Genomic DNA, 27,850 nt, shown 5'->3' on the forward strand with positions numbered 1-27,850 from the left:
CTGCTTATTGTGAAACACTCTCTCTACACGTGCTCCTTTATCCTAGCAGCAGCAGGAAGGTTTTAAGCGCCGGTCATCTTGGCCGTATTCACTTTTTATTTACAGAACACTTTGTATGCCACTGTTTCATCGACAGAAAAATCAATGCAGTTCACTATATGTATATATACACACACACACACACACACACACACACACAGTGGTACCTTGGGTTAAGTACTTAATTCGTTACGGAGGTCCGTTCTTAACCTGAAACTGTTCTTAACCTGAAGCACCACTTTAGCTAATGGGGCCTCCTGCTGCCACCGCGCCGCCGGAGCTCAATTTCTGTTCTCATCCTGAAGCAAAGTTCTTAACCCGAAGCACTATTTCTGGGTTAGCGGAGTCTGTAACCTGAAGCTTATGTAACCCGAGGTACCACTGTATACACACTATATATATATATACACACATACTATATATATTAACTACTGTATATATATAAACTCTCTCTCTCTCTCTCTCTCTCTCTCTCTCTCTATATATATATATACACACACACACACACACACACACACACACCCCACACACATTTTCAGATCGCCAGCAAACTACTGGGGGGCGAGGAGGAAGGTTTTTATTCATCGTCTGTGTGAGCCTGGCGGCGCAGAAAAGTTTCCAGCAAACGTTGAAATACAGAAGACGCTTGGTGAGGAATCGGGTCGATGACAAGGCTCGGACCAAAGCCCCTCGCCAAAGCCCCCTTCCACAGCCACCGCCTCCTGAGCCGTAGGCGGGGCTCCATCTTTCTCCGCCCCTCTCTCATTCGCCGCCCTGCGGTAGAGGCGGGAACAAAAAAAGCTTCCTGAGACTCCGCCTCTCTCCGGGCTGCGCCTCGCACTGCGCGCTCCTTGCCCCTTTTGACGTGGCACCGGCTTCCCCCCTCAGCCATGTTGGTTGCGTCGGCACCGCTCAGGCTGCTGGGTTCCCGTGTGAGGAGAGGCTGAAGCGAGCGGCGGAGGCGGCTGCTCCACTGGCTGAGCGACGCAGGTGGGTTGAGGCGAAGGGCTGGGCGAAGGGAAGGGCTGCGCCACTTTTCGAGGAGGAGGAGGGGAGGCCGAAGTGGCACAAGAGTCAAGTCCCGCCGGAGAGCCGCTCGCCGACTCGGCGCTGGGAGCGCGCGCAGCGGGAGAGACACTCCTTCTGACCCCCGGGCGCTTTGGTGCCTGTCGGGGGACACCCCCCAAAAGACCCCCCCCAAGCCGCTCCCGTTTACTTGTAGGCTGAGGTAAGTCGTAGCGAGGGGTCAGCGACAGGGTTCTTGTTTTCTCCCGTACCTCCCCTCCCCAAAGCTAGAATTGTGATTATAATGTGATTATAAATTTTATAAAGTGATTATAAAATACATATTTTTATATATAACTGCCCCCCTTTCCCTTTTCCGTTCGCCCCCAGCCCAGGACGAGCGTCCCTCATACTCCCTCGCCCTCTTCTATAGGTGAGGGGCTGTACTGTGGACAAAGTGTGTGTGTGAGGGAGAGACTGGGAGTGGGTAGGCGGTTGTGGCACACACGGTGGCTGGAGCATTTGGGATCCAAAACCTTATTCTGCCCCTTCAACGACCCCGCCTCCCTCCCCGGTTTGGGCAGCGTTGGGTATAAAGGATATTGGGATTTCACAACTGTACTTTACTGAGGAGAGGAGTCAGCGGCCTGAACTAGTACCTGATGCCCAAGAAACGCTGTAAGTAGCCCCTTTCCTGTGGGGTTAGGAGACTGAGAGATAGCGCTGCTCTGCATCATCTGGAAAAGCTGGAAATAAAAGAGGGGATGCGTAAGAAATGTACACAAAGATGTAAAGATGAAGGGGAAAGTAGGGATCATAAAGAGGGAGCAGGAATTGTGCTACATGACAGTGTATTTCGGTCCCTAAATCCAACTGTTTTAAAGACAAAAATAACCCCCACATCAAACTGATGAAATAGGTAAACATTTGCTAATACATTGTTGCTTTGGTTCTCCGCTCAATGGTTTTTCTTCTTTTAGAATGTCAGGAATGAATGGAGTTCCTCTTCATGCAGCTGACAAATTGCCTCTGGCCCAGAAATGTTAATGCCACAAAACATTTGTTAATGCTTAAGGTGCCATAGGATTCTGTTGTCTGAGCAATGTGTACACTGTGTTCCCACACTGCAAAACTGGCAGTATTCGGCACAAATAATGCAAATCAACTATTAGTAGTAGAGTGAACAGATCTTAGGAAAAAAGTCACACAGTTTCTTTCTATAATACAAGAAGCCTCCATTGATAATCCCCCAGGGTTTTCAGAAAAACAAGCTCTCTCTCCCAAGAGCTTTATTTGTAATCATATGTTTTCCTGGATTTAATATATATGTTGCAATAGCATTGGAGATTATCTTCCAAGGGAGGGCTGAATATATGTAGTGCTGTACACTCACTTTTGAAAGTGATTCACTTCACAGGTAACGATATCATCTGCCATAAACAGACATGCAGCATGATACTAAACATACATTCAGTGCAGCCCATTTCAGCTTTCTGACAGCTTCTATTTGTTTGTTTAGAAACTTTAATTTAAAAGTTTTATAAATGTGGGGTATTTATTCTATATTCCACCTTTCTCCCAGTGAAGATCCCAAGGCAGCTTACAACACAAATTAGAAACACAAATTAAAAATAAATATTAAAGTCAGCCAAGCAAGTAGCCCTATATAAGCAGCACTGAAAATGCTTAAAACCATTTAAAAGCCCAAAGAATTACCGCATCCACTCTCGGGAGACCCTTTCAGAACAGCTAGTTGATGGCCAAAGGCCTGCTGGAACAAAAAAGTGCTTTCCTGCCGGTGAAAGAAAAGCAAGAGGAAGGTCAGTGTAGCCTTCCACAAGGTGGGAGCAGCCACTGACAAGACCCTCTCTCATGTCCTCAACCAAGGTACTTATGAAGGTGGTGGAGCCAAGATAAAGGCCTCCTCAGAAGATGTCAAGGCCCATAAAGGGAGATGCAATTATTCAGCTGGCCTGGATCCAAACCATATAGGGCTGTCAGTCATAACCAGCAAACTGTCTCTGTACACACCAAAACGTTTTCCTGAATGTTAGGTATGAAGATTTTGAAGTTCAGGACGTTAATTTTACAAGTTATATTTTAGGGAGCTAATAATCTCAGTTGAACAAAGAGTATTTAAAATCATGCTGGTGCATAAGCATACTTAGGGCTACAATATTAAGCACATTTACTAAGGAGTGGGTCCCAATGATCTCACTGGGATCTACTTCTGTTTACACTTGTTTAGGGGTCTTATGCTGGATTATAACTTGTTTTTAGATATGCTGTATTTACTAGATGTTTGTATAGGTTTGTAGTACTTTTATGATGAGCATCACAATTCTGGGCAAACTTACTTGGAAGTAAATTCCACTTAAATTGGTACAACTTACAAGAAAATAGGTTGTGTTGTGCCTAGTATTTTAGGCTGTAATTCGTGTTTGGAAGGCAAAAATAAAGGAAGAAGATGGGATAAATTTCTTTGCCCAGATCAGGTTTTATGAGCCAAACTGTATGCATGAGCTTCGTAACGTCAGCTATGATGTGGTATTGAGAGGTAAGCATATTTTCGTCCATTGGTCTTTAAGTGGTGGATTAGAACCCACAAATGTGTAAAAGGGGTTGTACTGGTGACATTGCTATCATTCCCTCCCCCCATATTTTAAGAAAATAAAATAAAGTAAAATGGAGAAGGGAGAGGGGAAGATACTTAACACCAGTATAATAAGCACATTAAGTTTGTGTCTTTTAGACAGGGGTTAAAGGTGAGTTTCAGATCTGAAAAGTCTGAAGATGTCTGTTCTAATCAACACGTTGTGTGTACCTTGGTCTTTGTAGAATGTGTAAGCATGTAATAAAACAATGTACAGTGGCTTTAAAAAAAGTGGAAGCATTTCATCCTAAGGTCTTTATCTCACGGATAGTTAATGGATGGTATTCAGTTTAATAATTGTGTGAGGGGAATGACTTCAGCTTACGCAATGGGACTCCCCCTCCCCTCTCCTCCCTCGCACACCTCCTAAATCTGTCCCGAGAGTCCCCCTAAATCTGTTATTGGGGGCAGCATGGAGCAGAGAAGGGAAGAGTTATTCTGCTCACACAGTTCTTTAGTTTGCTTGTGCCTGACACAAGCTTGTTTACATGGAGCTCAGTGAAGCACCCAACCAAATGCTTATAATTCTGAGTTGCCATTGAGAATATTCTTATAGCTGGCTATATGCATGTCTTTGGAAGTGCAGAGTTCAACTGTAAATTTGTATGTAGGACAGGTATTGCTTTAGTTCCTTCATCATGATATTGATTGCAAATTTTGGTGGCAAAGAGCCAAGTACACATTGTATGCAAATACTCAAAATCACTCTTCTGACACTCTTTTTCATTAAATAAATTTTTGTTTGGAGGAAAGTGTGAAGAGTATACAAGTGGTGAGGAGGGGCACAGAGAATGCCAAACTGTTTTCCTTCTCACTGTTTATCATATTAAAATTCCCCTCCCCTCGAAGAGGTGTTCCCCCTTGGGATTTTTCTTTCTGTAATGGGAAAAGCTACTTTGGGTCTGCTGTGGGTATGAGGCAGACAAGAGAAGACCTAAGCACCACCTCTTCCCACCTCTTGCTTGATTTATTGCTCTCTGATTTTTCCACGTTTTGCTAAGTTATTCAACTTCTTCCCTCCATGGACCTTTTGATAACACAGTGTTGTGCTTTTTTGCATGGGCTTCGGCTGGGGTAATTCTGTCAATGACAGCAATAAAATAAGAGCTATTCCTTAAAAGCAGAGTTTCAGGGAGCTGGCTGCTTATAACTGCACGTCAGAGGGCTGCATTGGTGAGCTTTGCAACTTCAGCAGAGATTCTGCTCTCTCCTTGCTCCCCCCCAACTTGCAGCATCACTTTGTGCTGCTTGGCAAGCTGCTGTTGAAACCTGCAAGTTTCAAAAGTTTATTGATGCAGACTTGTTCAGTACAGCTGGATAATACAGCTATTAGAAACACCTAAATTGAAGCTTGAGATTTCCCCCCAGTGTACTACAGCTGCTGCAATAAGTGGAAGGTATTTTGTGGGTAATATCATTTTATGATTGTGGAATTCATTCTGGAGTAGGATCCTGAGAACAATCATTATTGACCATGGTTCAAACTTCTTTCAGAAAACCAGAGTTAATACTAATTATGGTTTGCCCAGGTCAAGACATAATGAGCTACTGTGGTTAGTTGAAAGTGGAGACTAAGGTTTCCACTCTTGCGGCTGCACTGGAAGAGGAGAAGGGAGCCCATGGTGCACTGTTGTATGCCAGTGCAGCCAGTATGATACAAATGCATTGCGCAATATAGATGTGCCCAGGGTAGGTTTTTGTGGTATTATCTTCCCATCTATGTCACTCCCTCAATAGTCCACTTGCAACATTGATACTTGCCTATAGTGCTTTTATTTATTTATTGCTTGATCTGTAGAACCTGCACAGCAGCTTACAATAAAATTACACACCTACAATAAAACCATACATGTACAATAGAAAGTATTTTGGCATTCAGCTTTGGAATTCTAACAAATAAAACTTTTGGCTTTACATATACAAAGCCACATCGAACTGTTGACAGGAGTTTGGTATTAAAATAACAAATATAAATCAGGCTGTTTATAAAATTTCTTACTCACTTTTCACTATAAGGTCTCAGGGCAGGTTACAACGATATAATATTTCCCCCCTCAAAAAGTAAAACAGTTAAAAGTGGAATAGAAAAATATAAATTCAACAAAAGAGGCGAGTCTCGCAAAACAAAATACCATACCTTAACTGTCAAAGGCCAGGGTAAGGAGTTGTATCTCCAGCATACAGTGCAAGCTGCACAATGAAGATGCTACCTGGGCACACCTCTCTGGGGAGGGGTTTTCACAATTTAGGGGCTGCTGCAGACCCAGGATACATGAAGAGTGTTTGGCATGGAGAGTACAGATAAATTGAATAATTCCTAGATTATGAGCGGAAAGGTTGGAGGAATTATACTGAAGACATGGCTGTTGCTGAGCTTGGTAGCTCTTGAATATGTTCACTATTTTGTCTCCCCCCCCCCCCCCCCGTTCTGTATTGCTCTTCTAGTGTGTAAGTCTGGTTGGTCATATTTAAAACGACCAAAGGTTTGTTGGTGTGATAATACAGAACTGTTGTATTATACTGGATACTTTCATTGCAGTTCAATTTGTCCAATGTGAGTGGTGTGCCATGGTGACTGTACTGCTGAGCTGCTGCCATATCTGATGTGTTTACCAAGCTTTGAATAATACAGCAATCTGTAGCAACCACATATGGTGGTGTGTATTGCATAGTACCAGTCTGAACTTGCTAGTTAAAGAACTTAAGAGGTGAATGAACCCTTCCCTCATGCACACTGTTTTGAAATGAATGGGAGTGTGGTAATCCTTGTGATATTCTTTTGGATAACACTTCTCAAATCAAAGTTACTTTGCAGGTCAGTGTACTTTCGAGCTGACACTTTATACTGCTGCAATGTTACAGCCGCTTGAGAGATGTATGCATGATATCTCTTTTTTAATATGTGCACTGGCAATACTGTAGAATGTTCACTATCCAAATGCAACGGAGGCTCCTAGTTGTTTTTTGTTTTCCCGCATGTAGCTCTATGAAAAATGTCTGTGTTTTGAGATGGCTAGTAATGCAGGTAACTTGGAGGTGCTCCATAATGCCCATTCAGATGAAACAAGGCTTGGTTTCTAATTCATTCTCCAAAGCTTGCATGTATCCATTAATGTGTGCTTCTGTTTCAGAAATAAGAACACAGTGATGGCAACCTTCCTCGAGTTCATTCAGCAGAATGAAGACAGGGATGGCGTTCGATTCAGCTGGAATGTATGGCCTTCCAGTCGTCTTGAGGCTACAAGGATGGTGGTTCCTGTGGCCTCTCTGTTTACACCATTGAAAGAGCGGCCTGACTTGCCTCCCATTCAGTATGAGCCGGTCCTGTGCAGCAGAACTACCTGCCGAGCTGTTCTAAATCCATTATGGTAATTTCAGATAAAGAGTTTTAAACTTTGCATGGATATTAGTACTTTATTATTGTTAAAAAAGGTATTTTATATGTTATTTATGTTCGGGAGTTTGAAAGACAAATTTATTTTCTGACCTTCACTATAAAAAAATGTGACAAATAGTATCTTGGACATTTTTAAAAAAACACCCTCACAAATCAATACAAAATTATGCACAGCACATAAAAGATATTATCTGAAGTGCAGCTCATTATGGGTGATATCCAGCTTCAGTCATGCTTGGAGTAGACCGTCTGAAATCAATTGAGTTAAGTAACTTAATTGATTTCAATGAGTTTGTTTGGAGTATGATTTGGATACTTTCCAAAGTGCATTTCTGAAGTTGACAGTATCTGTGAGCATGCCTTATCTACAGAATTTTTCTTGCTCCATAAACATGACAGCAGTTAGGAAAAAATGGCCAAAAAGTGTAAATAGTAAAAACAGTTCTTATTTTGTAGTATTTTTTTCAAGGGTCTTAATACCTTATTCCCACAAGATCTTTTTTAAAGCAAGCCCTGTTGATTGTAACAGGACTTTAAAAACATACTTATAATGTATGGTTCTTTACTGAAGCTGTTTTCTTGTGGATAAATTAACTGAAATCATACTGCCTCATGTGCACACAGAGCTTCTATGTGATGCTTCATGCGTGCACTTGCCATGTACAAATTGCAATATTTTTTAAAATGTGCTGTGCTGCATACCATTAACAGAAAAGGTATCCCTGAAATTTCCACATTTGGTGACATGCCAAAAACAATAAATACCAAAATAAAGGTAACACTGGTGCCACTTTGCTTCTGCAATATTATCAGCCACTCACTGCTTAACTAACTTGCAGTCACACGACTAACCAGATTATTTAATATAATTGTTCTGCCTTTTGTTATGGTGCATGGCAAGACACAACTCTAATTTTATTTATTTCCCTGAATATTTATACTTTCCCCAGCGAGTGTAAAGTAATTTGCAATAATTGTAAGGAAACACACTAAAATGATAAATTTAACAGTAATCGAATAAAAAGCAGTACCAAACACAACTTATGGTATCAGGAAGGAGTTAAGATAAAGCACAAATATTTTAATGGGTTAGAGAAGAAAAGTTTTCATAACTAGCTTTGATCAGAATAAATGATGAGACTAAAGTTTGTGGGTTGACCATTGACCAACGGTCTCAGTGACCTGACAATAAAGCTTCTGTTGGAAGAATGGGGAAAGATGCAGTTTTAAGCTATCCTTCCCCTGCCTCTCCAGCCCCCACTACATCAGGAACAGATTTAAGGTGTGTGTTGGGGGAGGGGAATGGCCAAAAATTGCTTCCCTTCACATTCTTGCTGAGTGACAGTGTTAGATACTATGCTGTATTACCTGTGTCCATGTTTAAGCATGAAACTGCAAAGTATCTGACTTGCATTCATAATTTGTCTATTAAAACACTTTAAAATTTATTTTTGTAGCCAAGTGGATTACCGAGCAAAACTATGGGCTTGCAATTTTTGTTACCAGAGAAATCAGGTAAGAGAACTTTCAGGTGAATGCCTTTTAAGATTGAGATATGAGTGGTAGTAATATTAACATGTAAAGGGTGGGGATGGGGTGGAATAGACTAGTATAGGTAAACCCTTTCCAGTTTGTTGCTCTGGACTTCAACTCTGAACAACCCCACATATTGTGGTCATATGTCAGGGATGTTGAGAGTTATATTCTAAAGCAATTGGAGGGCGCCAGGTTAGGAAAGGCTGACTGGTATAGAAATTTATTCTTCAAAGTGTTTTTTGTTTGAATTTTTCATTTGATTGGATCCCTTTTCTTCTGCAGTTTCCTCCTACGTATGCAGGCATATCTGAGATGAACCAGCCTGCAGAACTCTTACCTCAGTTTTCTAGCATTGAATATGTAGTACAGGTAAATACCTTGATTAAAATCTTTGGGATTCTTGGGTCAGAAAAGTTGCCACTGTGATGGTCTCCAATATGTGGAGTTTGGACAAGGACTCTGCTATATAGTGGCAAATAAAACGTTTTAGATGTGTTGTAAAGTGCAATATACAAATGTGACACTAGATGGCATAGTGAGTTCGATGTATTTTTAAAAACATTTTTTAAAAAAGCGTTTTCACTGCATTTTTAATACGTGTGTAGATTCCACCTCAGAGTCAGCTGTAGTCATACTTTCCTGAACAATTAGTGTAGCCTAAAACCTATGTAACTCAGAAGTAGGAGGAGCATGGGTAGTTAAGGGATGACATCCTAAATATGTTTCAGCCACCATGGAGCCGGTAGCACAAGTGCTCTTCAGCTTATACATTTGTTTCAACTGAACTGAGTGCTAAGCAATACAGTCGTACCTTGGTTCTGGAACGCCTTGCGACTCAAACGTTTTGGCTCCTGAATGCCGCAAACCCGGAAGTGAGTGTTCCAGTTTGTGAAGCTGAACATCCAACGCGGCTTCTGCAGGTAGCTCCTATAGCCAATCTGAAACCGTTCCTTGGTTTTCAACCATTTTTGGAAGTCGAACGGACTTCTGGAACGGATTCCATTCGAGAACCAAGGTATGACTGTATAGCAAAACAGATTTAAATAACACTGGAATCTAATACACGTATGTCTGCCCAAGTCAGTGCATGCCACTTTGCATAGTGTTAGAGAGATTCATGTGTTTTTATTTAGGACTGTAAAACGGATACAACCATGTTGAAGCCGGTTTTGCATGAGTGTTCCCAAGAAAGCATTTGATCAGGTATAGTTTGGGGATAGTTACAACAAGGCTGTTCCTGACTTTTTGAAGTAATGTTAATGCTGCAATCTTGTTCACTTTTTCTTAAAGCGCGGACCTCAGATGCCTTTGATATTTCTTTATGTTGTTGACACGTGTATGGAAGATGACGACTTGCAAGCTTTGAAGGAATCCATGCAAATGTCGTTAAGTCTCCTACCTCCAACTGCTTTGGTTGGACTTATTACTTTTGGGAGAATGGTGCAAGTTCATGAGCTTGGCTGTGAGGGGATTTACAAAAGTTATGTTTTCAGAGGCACAAAGGATCTGACTGCAAAACAGCTTCAGGTAAATATAAAATTAATATTAAAAATGGTATTTCCAGTTTTGGAGCTGCTCTGTCTTTGAAGATGGAAGTAAAAAAATCTGTACCTTACTGAACAGTTAAGGAATTAAGCAAACATTTTCAATGTGTAAAATGAAAAAAATCAACATTATAAAGATGTTTCTAAACTTTTTTTAAAATTAAGAGATTTTTTAATTAAAAAGACTCGGTGTAAACGTATAAGAAATATTCCTTAATTTTCTTTAAAATGTTGTTGCTGTTTATATGCTGAATATGTAACTATATTCAACTTTATTATGTTAAATATATTCACAGGAAATGTTAGGACTTACAAAAATGAATGTTGCACAAGTGGGTCGTGGCCCTCAAGCTCAGCAGCCACCACCATCAAACAGGTATTTGTTTTTATTAAGAAGAAAAATGTACCAAATTGTTTTTACAGTAAGCCCTGCTTTGTAATTTTGGAGAAAAGATGGGTTATAAGCATAATAATAAATAGATGAATAAAAAATGTTAAAATGCCAGATATTGAAGTCAATCCCTGTTCCCGACTCTCTTTCTTCCAAGCAAGTGTACTCAAGATGCAAACCTTAGCTTGTGCCAAATCCTATTCATTCATTTATTTACTCATTTATATGCATGCCACCCAGTAACAGGCTTTCTGGGTGACTCACAATGAAAGTAAATCAGTTGCCAACTTAAGTCATACTTGGGGTAGAAGCACTGAAATCAATGGGCTTAAGTTTGTTAATAATAATAATAATAATAATAATAATAATAATAATAATAATAGGTAGCTTCCAACATAATATAAAAACACAGGGAGACATCAAGCATGAACTAACTTGTCTATTGATTTTGGTAGGTCTATTCCAAGTATTACTTAGTTGGATACCACCCATGTAACATTAAATTTATAACAAAATTTAATTTGTATTTTAAACACTATAATTGTAGGTCAATACTTTGCAAATATATAAATGGTCTAGAATCGTTTGAAAGCTTGTGCAATCAAGGGAAACTTCTTTTTAACTTAATGTTTTTCTTGTCTCCAGGTTCTTACAGCCGGTCCAGAAAATTGACATGAATCTCACTGATCTTTTGGATGAACTGCAACGTGATCCTTGGCCTGTTCCCCAAGGGAAAAGACCTTTGCGGTCTTCTGGAGTGGCACTTTCCATAGCTGTAGGACTGCTAGAGGTAACAAGTTCTCATTTATGCGCACCTGAAAGTTCACTGCCCTTATCTGGGTTACCTGAATGAGTTAAAGCAATGTGAATTTGATTTGAAATTGGGAAAATGTTGAAGGTTGTTCCCTCCAATTGCAAACAGACTTTCCTGAAGTTTTTCCGGTTCAGCTGCTCTTTTTGCAGTTACAGAAAAGTGAGGTACTATAGTGCAAATACTAAATATACTTAGTTAAATAGGTCTCAGCATTAACCTTGTGTCATATTCACAGTTCAACCTATTTTAGAACTCAATCAGCAGTTCCGAATATCATCACAACATGTCTTTGAAACACATCTTTTTGCTTTCTGTCTTAAAAACTTTTATTATCCCACAGTGTACTTTTCCTAACACTGGTGCCCGTATAATGATGTTTATTGGCGGACCGGCTACACAGGGACCTGGGATGGTTGTAGGAGATGAACTTAAGGTGCCTATAAGGTCTTGGCATGACATTGAAAAAGACAATGCCAAATATGTAAAAAAGGGTACTAAGGTAAGAACACAAAAGTTTTAAATTCTGTAATTATTTGGAATATATGTAAAGTAATGTGAGATCCATACATAATTTATTCAGTGACTGCATATTTTTCTAAAATTAAAACCCCTCCAAAACAAACTGGTATATTTCCATTAACCTTGGAGGTATATTTTGTGTGCTTGCCTTGGCAAAGGGTGACATAAGCATAATGGAACATATAGGACTGTGGAAGAAATAGCATGTAATTGTAGTGGTTAAGAGCGGTGGACTCATAATCTGGTGAACCGGGTTTGATTCCCCGCTCCTCCACATGAAGCTGCTGGGTGACCTTGGGCTAGTCACACTTCTTTGGAGTCTCTCAGCCCCACTCACCTCACAGAGTGTTTGTTGTGGGGGAGGAGAGGAAAGGAGAATGTTATCCTGCTTTATCACTACCCGAAGGAGTCTCAAAGCGGCTATCAAATCCAAACTCTTCTTCTTCTTCTTCTCCACCCGTCCAATACTTGATGTAGCATCCCTTGAAACTGCTGTGTGATTATATGTCTTCCTTCCCTTCAAAACCACAGTGTAGTGACAGCCATCATGCCAATGGAATAAAGTTTAATCCAGATAAGATTGGTGATGGATGGGAAGCTGAACTAGGAAAAAGTGTTACATTCTAGATGAGGTCACAACACCCCCCCTAAAATATCAGATATAGGGTTTGGGGCTGCTCCTTGATGCAGTTTGGCTTCATCTTGTTCAAACTGCATCTGTTGTCCGGAATGGCCCCCCCCCCCAGCCCTAAAATAAAGGTAGCTATATTGGCTTATATAAAATCAGAATAATTATGAATTAAAACATATTTCTGTTTTAAATACTGATCTAGTCTTGTATAGCATCTGAGAAGAATATAATTTGGCAAGTACACTTCAACTTCAGAAGAATATTTGAAGCTTTAATGTAAAATGTGGAAAGTTTGACCTGCATTGTTTAGTAAAAGTTATGTTTACATTTGTGTCTCTAGCATTTTGAAGCTTTGGCAAATCACGCTGCTACAACCGGTCACGTTATTGACATTTACGCATGTGCACTAGATCAGACTGGTCTTCTGGAGATGAAGTGCTGCCCTAACTACACTGGGTATGTGTTACATTTTACAGTAATGTAAAAGAGGCTATGTGCAGAAACAGTGTTTTTGTTTAATTAAGAGAAAAGCTATATATTGGAAGTCAAGTGGACTTGCATATGTTTGCATGATTGTGTCTGTGTGAGCAAAGTTGTCACTACAATTAATCTTTTTCAATCATGAAAATATAGATTAAAATGAGTTTTCACGTTAGAAAGCAATACCCTTTGACTAGTACTCTTAATTGCAATATATTCCTTTCTCCTGTTTAAATATTTTGTATCACACAGCTATTAATATTGAGCATAATACTATTCTGGGGAGTAATCTTAAAGGAAGATTTTTCTCTCTACTGAGAAAGTTAAATGCTGCTGCACAGAAGCACCATTGTAGGATGATAGTGCTGGAAAGTATCATCAAATCAAATCTAACCTCCTGTCCTTTGTCAAGCACCAATGTTTTCTTTCTTCTCTTTCCCTAACATCCATAATCTACACCATGGTGTGCTGCAAGCATGAAAGGCACACCCTGCAAAATCAATGGGTGATATCCAATTAAGTCTTACTTGAAGCAGACCTATTCAAATTCTGCCAACTCTTCTCGGGAGCTACATCGATATGTTTAAAATGGTCTGTTTGTGAAATAAATTGTTTAGGGATAGCCACTGGGCCCTCAGTGCTGCTTTCCATGTTTTATTACTACATTATGCCTCTTCAGGGATGAGCTGTGGGTGGGGTGGGGAAGCTGATGCATATAAACTAATACTGCAGTGCTTCCATGAGTGCCTTGTGGTGGTCACTTTTATACATGGCATATAGATCTGCAATATCACAATGAAATATGGGATGGCAGGAGTGGAGCAGAAATCTTCACAGGTGAACTTGTGGTAGCAGCCTAGCGTGTGATGACTTAGATCAGTTCCAGATTCCATTATAACTGCTCTTTCGCATTTTTCATATATTGTTTGACTTAATTATTCATTTTTCCCCCATGTAGGGGTTACATGGTAATGGGAGACTCTTTCAATACATCCCTGTTCAAACAAACCTTTCAGCGTGTGTTTACCAAAGATGCACAGGGGCAATTCAAGATGGGATTTGGAGGTACCTTAGAAATCAAAGTAAGATTTGGAATTTTACTATAATTATTTTTAAAGGTCTTGTGTTGTTATTCCATCGCATTTGTTTACAACTAATTAAACTATTGCACTAAGGTATTATTATTGCTAGTAACAATTATTCAGTCAGCGTTTTACTTTAAACCTTTAGCGTTGGGGTCGTAGTATTTTATTTTACTGTGAAAATAAACACTGGAATTTAGTGTGGCTGTGATCCAGCATTCATTGATTGGCAAAACTGTTATGAATTCCTACCCTTGACTTACAAGATATGCAACTGGGTATCTTTCCTGTGCCTTTGCAGACACAGCTCACTCTAACATCTTGTAATCTGTTGACATGATATTTAGATTCCACTCATAATGCATACTGAATCGTCAACAGAAATATTTCTCTGTTGCATAAAGGTGCAATTCCTATAACATTTCTTCTTGCCAGTATGGAACGTGGGCAGCAGGGCATGAGATCCAGGGGATGGTATGGTGATTTGTCCATATCCTGCTGGTCATATGAATATGCTGCTGATGAAAAAATATATATCTGGGAAGGGGCTGTTGCTTAGTGGTAGTGCACATGGTGTGCACATGGAAGGTCCTTGACCCAGTATCTGCTATCTTCACAAAGGATGTTGCCGTGAAAAGTCAGACTAGACAATACTGAGCTGGATGGCGTTTTTATAAATGAACTCCATATGTTCACCTGTATGGAACTATGGGACTCTAAGGAACTTTGAGGGTACTCTGGGTCAGGTGCCTGTTCTGAGATATGATTCGTCATCTCTGCCACCAGTGCTTGTTCTAGATTGGACCTGTAAAGGAGATGTAAAGTTAAAGTGTATAGGCTTCTACAAACTAGAGGAATGAAGTCTCATAAGTCTTTTTAGTGCAAGGAGTACTTTTAGTTGATCCAGGCTGCAGTTCTCTACATACTTACCCACATAGAAACCATTTTTACTAAAAGAAAAGCTGTCTAGTTTCTGCTCCATTCTGAATCAAATGACTCTTCAGACCTCTGTTAGCACTGCTGTTTACCAGTAAAGGAGATTTATAAGCTCAGACTGCCAAGAGGAAAGATTATCCTACATTCTGCAGGAACAATCATTTGTTCTTATTTTATTTTGCTCTTTAATCTGTGTAGACTTCAAGAGAAATAAAGATATCTGGAGCTATTGGACCTTGTGTATCTCTCAATTCTAAAGGGCCCTGCGTATCAGAAAATGTAAGTTGATTAACCTATAAATCACTTATACAATCTGTGCCTTTTTCACTTTTCACACATAAAACGCTATGGACATTATGTAGTAAAATCTTGTGTAAAATCCTATTAGCATGTTGTCATTTTCAAAGGCATGATTTTACAAAAGTTTTGACTTTTTGTTCTTCAGGCTGGGTGAGCAGTGAGTTGTTTGACTGTCAGATGGTTTAAAATAGTTGATAGCGTTTTAATCCAACCCTTACACCTGTTACATAAAAATGCAGTAGATCCAGCTTTTTCTGATGTGACTAAGCATTAGTGGGAATCATATTGCAATTACACTATACCGCTCTGTATGTGAGTAATTCAATGTCACACTAAGGTGATTGTTCTGACAGGGAAAGCATTTTGGCTTGCCTGTAGGAACAGTCCCCCTCCTCACCCCCTACATGCCATTCTAGGGGTTCTTCCAATTCCCCTAGAGACAATTTCGTGTTTACGCAGGGTGATGTGAAGGAAAAGCCCTATTGTACAAGGAGAAGTCCTTGTGCAGGGCTTCCACTGACAGGACTCATTAGCAGAATCCTTCCGTGTGTGTGTGTGTGTGTGTGTGTGTGTGTTTATTTCACTAGCCACTCAGTTTCCAAAGTAGTGAATATATTGTTGAGGAGTAGAAAGCTCTAGGTAGCGATAAGCACCTTACATATAGGCTTATTTATTCATGTATTGTACCTCTTGTGGTGCCTCCTGGGTTCAACAGTGCTCACTATGTATGTGTGTATATATATATATACACACACAAATAAACTTCACTATTTATCCTACTAATCCTGTTGTTCTTTGGATGTGTACCATTAATGTCTTGCTTAGTGCCAGTATAGTGGCTCATTGTTTCGTTTGGCTTTCTCCACTAGCATAAGGTGGCATTATTTCCTTCACGCAGCCAAAGTATACTCGAGTCTGTGGAAATTCATGTTACAGTAAAATGTTAACAACATGTTAAGTGTTATCTTAGTAGAGGGGAGAAGTGAAGCATTTATAACAAAGATATAATTTTGCTGTATCTAAGTAACTGGGATAGGAACCATTGAAAACAGCAGTACGTTTTCCCAAATCCTACAATTTGCTGTGTATAGCAAATGTAACTTTTGCTGAAAATTATTTGTAATATTTTTTGCAGGAGATAGGAACAGGAGGTACATGTCAGTGGAAGATTTGTGGACTTAATCCTACCACAACCCTAGGATTGTATTTTGAGGTGGTTAATCAGGTAAGATAATTTTTTTAGAGTACATGTGCATATTTAAATATTTTTACTGATTGTGTAGGAGGTAGGTGGTTGAAAAAGCACAATTCCCACTTCCTCCTCCCCATTTTAATTGGAGCTTTGGGGAAGTAGCTGATGTGGTCTACAAAAGTAGTTTCTTTCAAGAATTATGTGATGGGGCCTCCTTGTGTGTTTCATCACTTGGGGAGGGGGAAAAGCAAATTATAGTTTCCCCCATTTTAATTAGGAACATTTTTTGAGACTTGCTGTAGCTTGTAATACCATAAGGCGCTAAGCAACAAACCAGGAAGTCCCTGGTTTAGTTCTCACCTGTGTAATGAACTTGGTGGGCAGCCTTAGTAGTTTGCCTGCCTTCAGCTCACATCTACAATACGAGAGTAGTAATACTTGTCTACCTTATAGGGCTGTTTGTAAGAAATGCTGAGGTTGTGAAGCACTTGGTTGCTCCAAGTAGCTATATATATATTACATTGTATTATCTTGTCTCATCTACCGTGCTTCTGTCTTGCCTTCCGATTTGTACATCTCCTATAGTATTTTCTCTGCTTAAAGTACTCTGTTTTGGAAGCTGCTCCAGTGTTGAATTAAATTGTAGCTAAATATAGGCAGTAAGCTTACTGACTTAATTTTTTCATATTTGTACAGCATATTGTACTTATTAAAGTAGCTTCTGTCAAATCACCTCTAATTATAGAATTGACAGTGGCAGTGATGGGATTCTTAATGTGATCATGCTGCACAACTTTCCTGTGATTCTGTTCAATTTAATCTCTTCACCATTTACCTTTCGAAACAGCACAATGCTCCAATTCCTCAGGGTGGGCGAGGTGCAATCCAGTTTGTGACTCAGTACCAGCATTCGAGTGGACAGAGACGAATCAGAGTGACCACTGTTGCCAGAAAGTAAGCCTTAAGTTCTGATGTGCTATTCTAGAAATTTGTGTGGTATACACACTGTTTAACAAACAGTATTTTGCTTAAAAGGTAGACCTTATGTATGTAAGGTTTGACATTGTATGTAATGCTGACTTTACACCAGTGGAAAGCATAGCAGAGCACCTGATTTTTGTTAATCTGCCAATATTTATTTATTCAGAAGAATCCCAGGGCAGCAGACACATAAACAAGAATCAATGAAAACATCTTAAATCCAGTACAGATGAGGTCTGGGAAATAACTCTCCACTTAAAAGCCTTTTTGGAAAGGGAAGCTTTTCAGTAGGTGCTGAAAAGGCAAACGAGACTGTGCTTGTCTATTATTTAATAGGAGGGAATTCCAAAGAGTAGGTGCCACAACACTAAAGGCCCCATTTCTATATGGAGAAGTACCTTCTGATGAGATAGTATCTGCAGGAAGCCCTCACTGCAGAATGCGCAGTGATTGATTGAGTATATGAAGGATGAGATATTATTTTAGGTAGCTGGATCCCAAGTTATATAGGGGTTTATATGGCAGAACCAGCACCTTGAACTTAGCCTGATTGCAGATTGGCAGCCAGTGCCAATTGAACTGGACACCTAATCATTGCAGTTTCCTACACCTCCACAAATGCATGGTCACATTAGCAACCATGGAGGTGGGTTGAGTGTGATTATGATTCAGAGCATGGTGTGCAGAGAGCTATATGATGCCTTTCCTTCAGGGGATCATGAATTGCTGATGATTCTGCAAGGCCTGCTTCTGGCATAATGTCTAAATTGGCTCTAAAGGAATTGTTGTATTTGCTACATAGTGAGCTTCCTGCATATTTTATGTTTCTCTTAATTGCATAAGGGAGCTTTGTTTTGATTTGGAGGAGCAACATGGATTGGAGCTGTTCGTTATTAAACTGATACGTTTTTGCTTCTCTCTGATGACCTGTGTGGTAAACAAATGCTATTCTTTTGCAGTTGGGCTGATGCTCAGACACAGATTCAAAACATCGCTGCTTCTTTTGACCAGGAGGCGGCTGCCATTCTTATGGCCAGGCTGGCAGTGTACAGGGCTGAGACAGAGGAAGGACCCGATGTTCTTAGGTGGTTGGACAGACAGCTCATTAGACTGGTAAGGCATTACAAATGTTTGAAAATATTGATTCCTCCTCCCATCTGAGATTGTATTTAGAGAGAGAATAGGACCAGGCCTGGGTCTTGTATCTGCCTTCTCTGCCCCCAGTGCAAATAGCAGATGTAGAGGTCCTGATCCAGAATGGGCTACTGCTCCTATTATTTACTTTAAAAAACCAACAAACATTTGTGCAACTGATGATTGTGTGAATGATGCCGCATCTAGTTTGTTCCTAAGACGGCAATCTGATACATAGTTACATTTTGAGAAATGTATATTTTGAATAGCTTTATGTGCTTCTGGTGCTAGATGTAAATTTGGCTGGCTTATATACAGTGTATAAAGTTGCAAAGGAACTTGTTGAAAGATGTTAGAAGAATGATAAAGAAGGCTTTTCATAGTGGATCTACTTTGTACTATAAAGTGCTAACATAAATAAGCCAAAGGTTTTGCTTGTCTTGCATTTCAAAGCTTCATTCCACAATTTTTAAAGTCATGTTTTTTCTGAATAGGTATACTGTTCAAGTAAAACTTAATTGTCTGGAAGCCTCAGTTGTATTCCTCCCTCTTTTGAGAGCTGAAAAATAATATACAAACATTGAGCTTGTTGCTAACTGTTAAAGTTGATGTGAATGTTTCCACAAAATCTGTGGGTCTTAAACATTTGGTATTGAATGAAGCATTTTGGTTAGATTTCATTCTGGGATCTATGTATGGTAACTATGTACTTGACACTCTTGAACAGAATTTTAGAAGCCTCCCCATGCTACTTCGGTGAAGTTAGGTTGTTTTGTAATGTAGTGAAAGTAGAAGTATATATTTCTGAAAATGTCATGATAGTATTTGAAGTGTCAAACTGAAAGCTTAAAAGACTTTTTAAAATTTATCCAGTGTCAGAAATTTGGAGAATATCACAAGGATGATCCAAGTTCCTTCAGATTTTCAGAAACCTTTTCCCTTTACCCACAGGTGAGTATGAATGAATTGAAATAGAGAACAATCTATATCCAGTATGATGCTTATATTCACTTTATTGTAAGATGTCCAAGTGTCCTTGATTAGATTGCAGTTTTTAAAAAAGTTATGCTTCATGCTAGCATTTTGGGATTTGTGAAGCAGTACAACATAAAACTGAATAGTATTTCTCATTCTAAGCCTTTTGACTTTGACTGTTCTGAATTTCTTAGACTTTTAAATCCCTACTTTTAAAAAAATACTGTATCATTCTATTTTTGGGATCAAATGTGCCACAAGCCTGCCATAAATCTAAACACTTGAGAGCATTTATATAAATATAAACCATGCTATAAATATAAACATCTAAGCGTGATATTAAGTATAACATGATTTTTCATGTTTAAAAATTATGCCTTCATTGAGAATTTTCCTTTTTCAGTAAAACGACATAACTGCAAAAAGATCACCAAGGGCAATTTTGGTCCACAATGAAAAAGTATACAACACCTACAAGAACAGTGTGTGCAGTTTTTAAACATAAAACAGCATATTATACCACTAGCATACATACAAGTATAACAGTGCAGTAATCATAAGTTGTAAATTACATGCAATGTCAACAATTTTCACAGAACTTGCAGCCCTAAACACCTCATTTCACAACTGTATTAGACTACTGTCCAATGAGCAGACAAATTGAAGTATATTTTTTTCTGTGATTTTCTATCATTTTGTTGGCCACATAGGTAACACCCGGTCTTTTCCTTGCTATCAGCATTGTTACCCTACCAATTTGGAGGTTGTCTTTCTTTATGTCCCAGAAAAGCTAGATGATGTCACTAAACTCAGCGACATAAACCAGTATCAAATCTTTTTGGAAAGAAACATTGCTACTGTTGATGCAGCTGGGTTTGTGGACAAGAAACATTGGGGGAATTTCTGGTTTGTTTTATTTTGCAGTTTATGTTCCATTTAAGAAGATCTCCTTTTTTGCAAGTCTTCAATAACAGTCCTGATGAAAGTTCCTACTATCGCCATCATTTCATGCGGCAAGATCTGACTCAGTCCCTTATAATGGTTCAGCCAATTCTATATGCCTATTCTTTCAATGGACCCCCAGAGGTATGTTGGCATGTATGACCTAGTGTGTATGAATAGCTGAAAAAAGAAAACTTGAAAATGAAGAAGACTCATTAGTGCATTGTTGGGAAAATAATTTCAAACTAAATTAACGCTTTAAATTAAATGTAAAGCAGTTTTGCACAGGAAAATTTTGGGAGCAATTGCTTCCTCATGTTATGTGGCTTGCTAAATGTAACAGAGAAAGCTGAATTTTAAGAAATGGATTTCTCTGATTTGTATATGTAGTTAAGACACTTTTCTCCTTTTATATTAGCCTGTTCTTTTAGATAGCAGCAGTATTCTGCCTGATCGCATTCTTCTCATGGACACCTTTTTCCAGATCCTTATTTATCATGGAGAGGTAAGATCAAGTCACTTTGACTTCCATATCCTACTATTTGGGCATACTTATTAAAACTAGTGGCTGTCACCCACACATGGCAATAGCTCTGTACTGGAGGGCATTTCTTATGCTTTGTCCAGTTTTAGGAGCTGCTTGTCATGTGGAGTTGCTTCTGGGAAGAGGAGGACACAGAAACCTTTTTTTTAAAAAATAAAGTATTTATTAAGAATTTAAACAATAAAACACCATTCACATACACAACCCGAAAAAGAAAAAACACCATCACCGTCAATCAAATAGACCAAAAGAAAAAAATGAAAAAAGACATACAAAAAAAGACAAAGGACAAAAAATCATAAAAAAGACATGAAAAATAGTTGTTTCATGAATAAAATTTCCATAACCCTCTTTTCTGACTCCCTCACATCTCCCTTTTCTGTGTTCCCATTTACAAAATCTTATTCAGCAATACTTCACCTTCTCTCAAGACTTATTTTAAATTGTACGTTTCAGCTATTATGTCTCCAATTTTTCCCTTTGTTATCAAATATTTAAGCTTGACAAAATATTATTCAAGTTTCACCTTTGTTCTTATAGATCAATTGTTTTCATACTCCTTTCGGCTATGTCACTAATGCCATATTATCTTTATATCCTGCATCATTCTAACATTCATAGGAGGACACAGAAACCTTACTGTTACATTGCAGAGGCCATCACAGAGCCTTTTGGGTAGAGCTCTGTCACGTGTCCATATTGGTAGCTTCTCAAGGCCATCATGGTACTTGAATTTTCTATGAAAGTGCTTATGTGCAAAAATCCTTATAAGTTGAGGCCTTGAAAGCTAATACGTTCGCTACCTGCTGTATTTACGGAAGTTGCTATTGTCAGTAAACATACATTCTCACATTTCAGTTAACAAATAACACTAAGTAGGCAATTCTATGACTACTTACTACGGCATACTTCCACTGAGGATGATGGCACTAGGTGTCATGTATGATTGCTGTGACAGAGCTGCTGCTTGAAAAATGAGAAACTATTGAGCATTTGTTATTCAGAACATAATGGAATATCACAGTTATTATTTGCTCTTGGTAAAAATATAATTACAATAGTGTAATTCTGGTAAAACATTAATTAACTGACCTGTTCCCCAAGATTTCTTACTGCTTCCTGCTCAAACTAGATTATATAAAACTTGTTTGGATGAATAAAACAATGTGTGTTTAATGCTCTATAGACCATAGCTCAGTGGCGCAAGTCAGGCTACCAGGACATGCCAGAGTACGAAAATTTCCGCCATTTGCTCCAGGCTCCATCAGATGATGCACAGGAAATTCTTCATTCCAGATTTCCAATGCCACGATACATAGATACAGAGCATGGAGGCAGTCAGGTAAAGCTCTGTTGCTTCAGTTTATGGCAGAGGTTTTCAATCTTTTGGGGTCCACAGCTCCCTTGCCCAACTACATTCTTTCTGCAGCACCCCTGTGGGGCTCAGGAGCCCAGTTATGTCACCTCTTGCCTGTAGAGCTGGCAGCCTCTCACCCTTTTTCAAACCCTTGTGGAGTGTTCCCCCAGCCTCCTCTCCTCTCGCCTCTCCTTTGGAAAACTGCAGCTGCTGCCCCTGGTCTCTGAGCTGCCTCCCCACCCCAAAGAGAGATGCTTCCTCCCACTGTCCCACAGGGGCCTGGGAAGCACCCCCTGGCCAGCCCCAGAAGCAACATTTGCCTAGGGAGTTTTTAGTCACAGATGCTGCAACAAACAGCTGTGGAAGCCTTTGGGAGACAGAAACATGAGAGGGCACAAGAAGAAGAAGAAGAGTTTGGATTTGATATCCCGCCTTTCACTCCCTTTAAGGAGTCTCAAAGCGGCTAACATTCTCCTTTCCCTTCCTCCCCCACAACAAACACTCTGTGAGGTGAGTGGGGCTGAAAGACTTCAGAGAAGTGTGACTGGCCCAAGGTCACCCAGCAGCTGCAGGTGGAGGAGCGGAGACGCGAACCCGGTTCCCCAGATTAGGAGACTACCGCTCTTAACCACTACACCACACTGGCTCTCAAGAGGAAGAGAGGGAAGGGAAGAGGGACAGAGGCCAGTGTTGCCTGCGGCACCCCTGACCATCATTCGGGGCACCAGGGTGCCATGGCACACTGGTTGAAAACCACTGGTTTACAGAATCATTTTGCTAAATGCAAGACAGGCCAAATCAATATTGGACTTGCATTAATAAACTTTCGAGTTTCATGTAGTTGAAAGAGGTATGAATTATGACTCAACTTCTAGCATACTGACCATGAGATGGCTCATGTGCTGGGCTGAAGATTTAAGCTGCTCTTAGATGCTCATGACTCATACCCACCCCCCATTTTCTGGTGGGATTTAGACAAGACAAGCAGCAACCCCCTTACTATCGTTTGCATAGGCTCCCAGAACATAACTCACCTTCATTCAGTCTTCTCAGGCCAAACTATATGTGGTAGGGCTGTGTACATTTATTCCTTGTTGCTGCTCCCTTAGCACTTTTTAATATTTCATACTTAACGAAAGCTAAATGCTTTAAAAAAGAGAGATATGATTCTCTGAATGCAGACTATATAACAGGCAACTCAGGGCAGCCTGCAAATGGCAGGTCACATGATGGTCATTCTTGTTGGAGTGTAAATAAAGTCCATTCTTGTTGGAGTGTAAATAAAGTCCATTCTTGTTGGACTGTAAACTTTATTTAGAATAACTTTATTCTCCTTTTTTTTTTTTAAAGGCTCGTTTTCTGCTTTCTAAAGTGAATCCCTCTCAGACCCACAATAATATGTATGCCTGGGGTCAGGTAAGTTTCAGGTGGATTAACTAAAAGGCTAAGATAAAAGAAATAATGTTTCCTGCTTTAACTCTCATAAAACAATTTGATAGTTAATCAGATAGGGAGTGATTACCAATATTAAAACTTGAATGTCAAAAACAATACAGTATTTTTAGAAGTTGCCATTCCGATTAAGGAAATGCTATGTTGCTTTTTTGTTGCCCTTAAAAATAAGCGTTTCTTGCAGCCTAGAAACAATGTGTTTCTCTCGTTCTGGGAGTTTTGATAGGATACAAACTATTCAAAGGCCTTAAAAAAATTAGGTAGAGGTGAAGATTGTTCTCAGTAGAAAATGTACTAAAGCCAGTTTTGTTGATGAAACCGAATAGCGGAGACAGCCTAAAAGCTTATACAGTGGTACCTCGCAAGACGAATGCCTCGCAAGACAAAAAACTCGCTAGACGAAAGGTTTTTCCGTTTTCGATTTGCCTCGCAAGACGAATTTCCCCTATGGGCTTGCTTCGCAAGACGAAAACGTCTCGCGACTTTTTTTTCTTCGACTAAAAACAAAGACATGTTTTGTTTATAAAGTTAATTTATTTTCCCTTAAATTTTTGAACTGCTCTTTACAGTATGTGTGACTTTAAAGAGCAGTTAATAAACTGTTGTTGTACCAAATTTGGCTTTGTTTGGACTTTTTTTGACCATAGGAACGCATTAATTGATTTTCAATGCATTCCTATGGGATTTCGTGATTCGCAAGACGAAAAATTCGCTAGACAACAAAAATTGCGGAACGAATTAATTTCGTCTTGCGGGGCACCACTGTATTGTATGAAATTCATTACCATTGGATCTTAAAGAAAGGTTAGCAGATTCATGGAGGGTCTAGGACTATGGCTGTAGTTCACATGCTTAATATGCAAAAGGTCGCAGGAAAAGACTTCTGAAACCCTGGAGAATCACTATTACTCATCATAGACAATGTAGACTATACAGTGCAGACAATATTGAGGAAGGTGGGCCAATTACAGTCGTACCTTGGTTTTTGAACAAAATGCATTCTGGGAGTCCATTTGACTCCCCAAACCATTCGAAAACCAAGGCATGGCTTCTGATTGGCTGCAGGAGCGTCCTGCAGCCTATCAGAAGCCGTGGAAGCCGCACTGGACGTTCAGCTTCTGAAAATCGTTCGAAAAATGGAGCACTCACTTCCGGTTTTCAGTTGTTGGGAGCCGAAACATAGGAGTTCCAGGGCATTCAGCAACCAATGTACAACTGTATCTGAGTTGCTATGTGGCAGATTCCTACGTTCCAGCTAAACTAATAACACCAGGTTCAGAAGTTGTTTTTCAGTGGGATAAGGAAGGGTTAACTGGGTTGGGTAATGATCACAAGAAAGGTAGGAGAGCAAATTGGAGTGAATCCCCTCAGTTTTTTCTCTCCTGCCTTGGTGAAACAGCTCGTTCCTCCGACTCTCTCTGTTCCTGTCAGTTAACTGTTTTTTCCCCTTTCAGTATTTTCCATTTCTTTCCTGCGGTTCCTCTGTGTGCATGTTTACTGCGCTTTGCTTCTCTTGTCAACTTTTCCCTACTTTGTAAAAAATAAATAAAATCCTCTCTTTCTCTTCTTGCTTTTTCTGCTCCTCTTGTGCCTTGAAGCTTCTCTGCGTCCTTTCTTATTTCTTTGTTCCTTTCTGCTGCCTGTCTTCTCTATATTTGCTGAGGGGACAGTTGCCAGTTAGGAGAAGCCATTGATCGCCCATTTTTCCTCCTTGCGACTGCCGTTGCCCCTATTGGAACAGCTGTTGATTGTCTAGTAAAGGGAAATGTGGAGGTATATTGGTTACTTAATTACAGTGATTAGACTTACTGATTTTCATAGTACATGTTCTCATGGAATATTTTGGCTTTGCTTAATGAATTTGACGTATTTTCTAACGCTTTCCCTTTTCTTATAGGAATCTGGAGCACCCATTCTCACAGACGATGTCAGTTTGCAGGTTTTCATGGATCATTTGAAGAAACTTGCTGTATCAAGTGCTGCCTAAGTGTGGAGTGCAACAGATGTTGATTAGCTGAATCAACATTTCAGCTTTATTTTCCATTTGATGTACTTGTAAAACAAATGCTCTGATGGGTTGCAAGCTGCCTAACTACATCTTAAAGTAGTGTAGTTTTCAGAAAAAGAGCATATCAAAGGCCTAAGTACAAACTACAGTTTGGAAAAGTAAACCAAACTGGGATATAATTTGGGGGGGGGGAGCTTTTTTGGTTTCCATGATACTGTAATTTGTCTTAGCCCATTGATTATAACTTTGTACTATCTTTTTATATTTGAACAGTCGAAATTATTATTCTGGCTTGCACTGCAGAAACACTAAATGTTGTAAAAAAAAATAAAGTCTATTGTCAGCAATGGGCTTTCATGATTTGCCTTCTGGCATATTCATGTTTATTCTTCTTGGCTAGAAAAAGACAAAGAAACGGACTATAAAATGCTATAAATCCAATTTCTTGAAATCGAAAAATATTTATTTTCTGCAATCAGCTGTATGTTGATGGTTTAGTAAGTGTTCATTTTTGTTTGGTTTTTTGTTAGGAAATCTTTTCTATATTTTCTAAGTGAAGTTTAACAAGCAAAAATTGAAACAAATTTGTCAATTGTTATCCAAAGTTTACAATTTGACAATCATTTGGACAATCTCTGGCAAAGCCTGTAATTACTACACTTAATTAAAACACTATCAAATCTGGGTGTTTTCAAAACAGAGGAGAAAAATTGATGTCCTACACCTGTCTACAGTGTCTACACAGGGAAAAACGCATAGTATAGTAACATAAACAAAAACATATTGCTGCCTATTTCCATAAGTAAAGTGTGCTTATTTTATTATAGCCATATAATGTTATGACATTGTGTGGTGCTTGTTTTTTTGTTCTGCTTCTGTTTTGTTATAAATTATGCAGTTTATGATTCTTGTTGAAGCAGTATTACACAGTACACACCATAATTGTAATAAATCTGGTAATACTCGGTTTTAGCTTTGTTTCCTTGAGAACAAATATATTTGCTTTTTAATAATAAAGTTTTTATGTATAGAACAGATGGTTGCATTTGTAAGCCTATGTCTATATGCAATAGCTGAATTTGATCATAATCATTTCATAAATAAAAAATGTATTCTTATATGTAAACAATCTTATACCGTTTCCCCCTAGCAGAACTCACAACCACATTTGGCAGGTTGTTGCTGACTAGTGTACATTTGAGCAAAAGGACCTGAAATGAGCTCAAACTACATACTCCCAAATGTTTTCATCTAGCCCTTGAGATGGGTCTCAGCACTAAAGTGCAAGAAAAAACAAGTTACCTAGCATCATTGACTCTGAGAACAGTATGTCTATTCTTGTCACCAACACACTGGCCTTTTTCTCAGAGGATTTGCCTAACTTGAACTGCCTTTGAGCCACAGATTCCCTTCCTATATCTAAACGTCCATTTTAACTCTCTCGCCCTCATGTGATCTTAGCTCTATCACTGTTATGGATGTAACACTTAAAGATATTCTAGGTAGCTGTGATACTAGCCAGGAGGGAATGTGAACTTTGCTTCCCCTTGGCTGATCAATACCTATATGTATTCTATCCACCCAGATTGGTCTTACTGCCTGACATCAGTGTTCTATCCTAAAGTGAAATACCTAATATATGGGAAATAATTTTACTATCTCTTTTGGTCCAGTGTGACTGGAAGGCATAGTGACACAGGTTTAGGGCTGGATAAGTTCTAATCTCATTTGAAGGGAGGTTGCAGGAGAAAGAGAGAGATGGGAAGCAGAGACACTGCATTGACTTACCTGAAAGTCCAGCAGCTCCATCAGGTTCCTTTGTCCCTCACCCATCATCTGGCAGCTGCTTTTCTCTTCACTGGGGAAGATAAAACCAACTGGGGAAAATTTGTTGGCATCCGTCTGTCTCAAGAGACAATGGAGTGCACCTCTGGGGTG

At 39.4% G+C, this 27,850-nt stretch overlaps 1 protein-coding gene across 2 annotated transcripts; it reads left to right on the forward strand.

The window, feature by feature from the left end:
* Positions 1-847: 847 nt before the first annotated feature.
* On the forward strand, positions 848-27,038 carry SEC23A (SEC23 homolog A, COPII coat complex component). Of its 2 annotated transcripts, none has more exons than XM_083507377.1 (20): positions 848-1,029; positions 6,829-7,065; positions 8,552-8,609; positions 8,913-8,999; positions 9,921-10,157; positions 10,471-10,550; positions 11,211-11,355; positions 11,720-11,878; positions 12,870-12,985; positions 13,968-14,091; positions 15,226-15,306; positions 16,463-16,552; positions 17,367-17,473; positions 18,460-18,613; positions 19,508-19,585; positions 20,534-20,695; positions 20,970-21,056; positions 22,282-22,437; positions 23,803-23,868; positions 25,802-27,038. In XM_083507377.1, the coding sequence occupies exons 2-20, from the start codon at positions 6,845-6,847 to the stop codon at positions 25,889-25,891; spliced, it is 2,298 nt and encodes a 765-aa protein (XP_083363503.1). In that variant the 5' UTR covers positions 848-1,029; positions 6,829-6,844; the 3' UTR covers positions 25,892-27,038. The 2 variants fall into 2 exon arrangements, with proteins under 2 accessions (XP_083363503.1, XP_083363504.1); XM_083507378.1 differs by having other exon boundaries at positions 870-1,267.
* Positions 27,039-27,850: the final 812 nt, after the last annotated feature.

This window comes from Podarcis liolepis (assembly GCF_965112155.1).
Source record: "Podarcis liolepis genome assembly, chromosome: 1".
NCBI classification, from domain to species: Eukaryota; Metazoa; Chordata; class Lepidosauria; order Squamata; family Lacertidae; genus Podarcis; species Podarcis liolepis.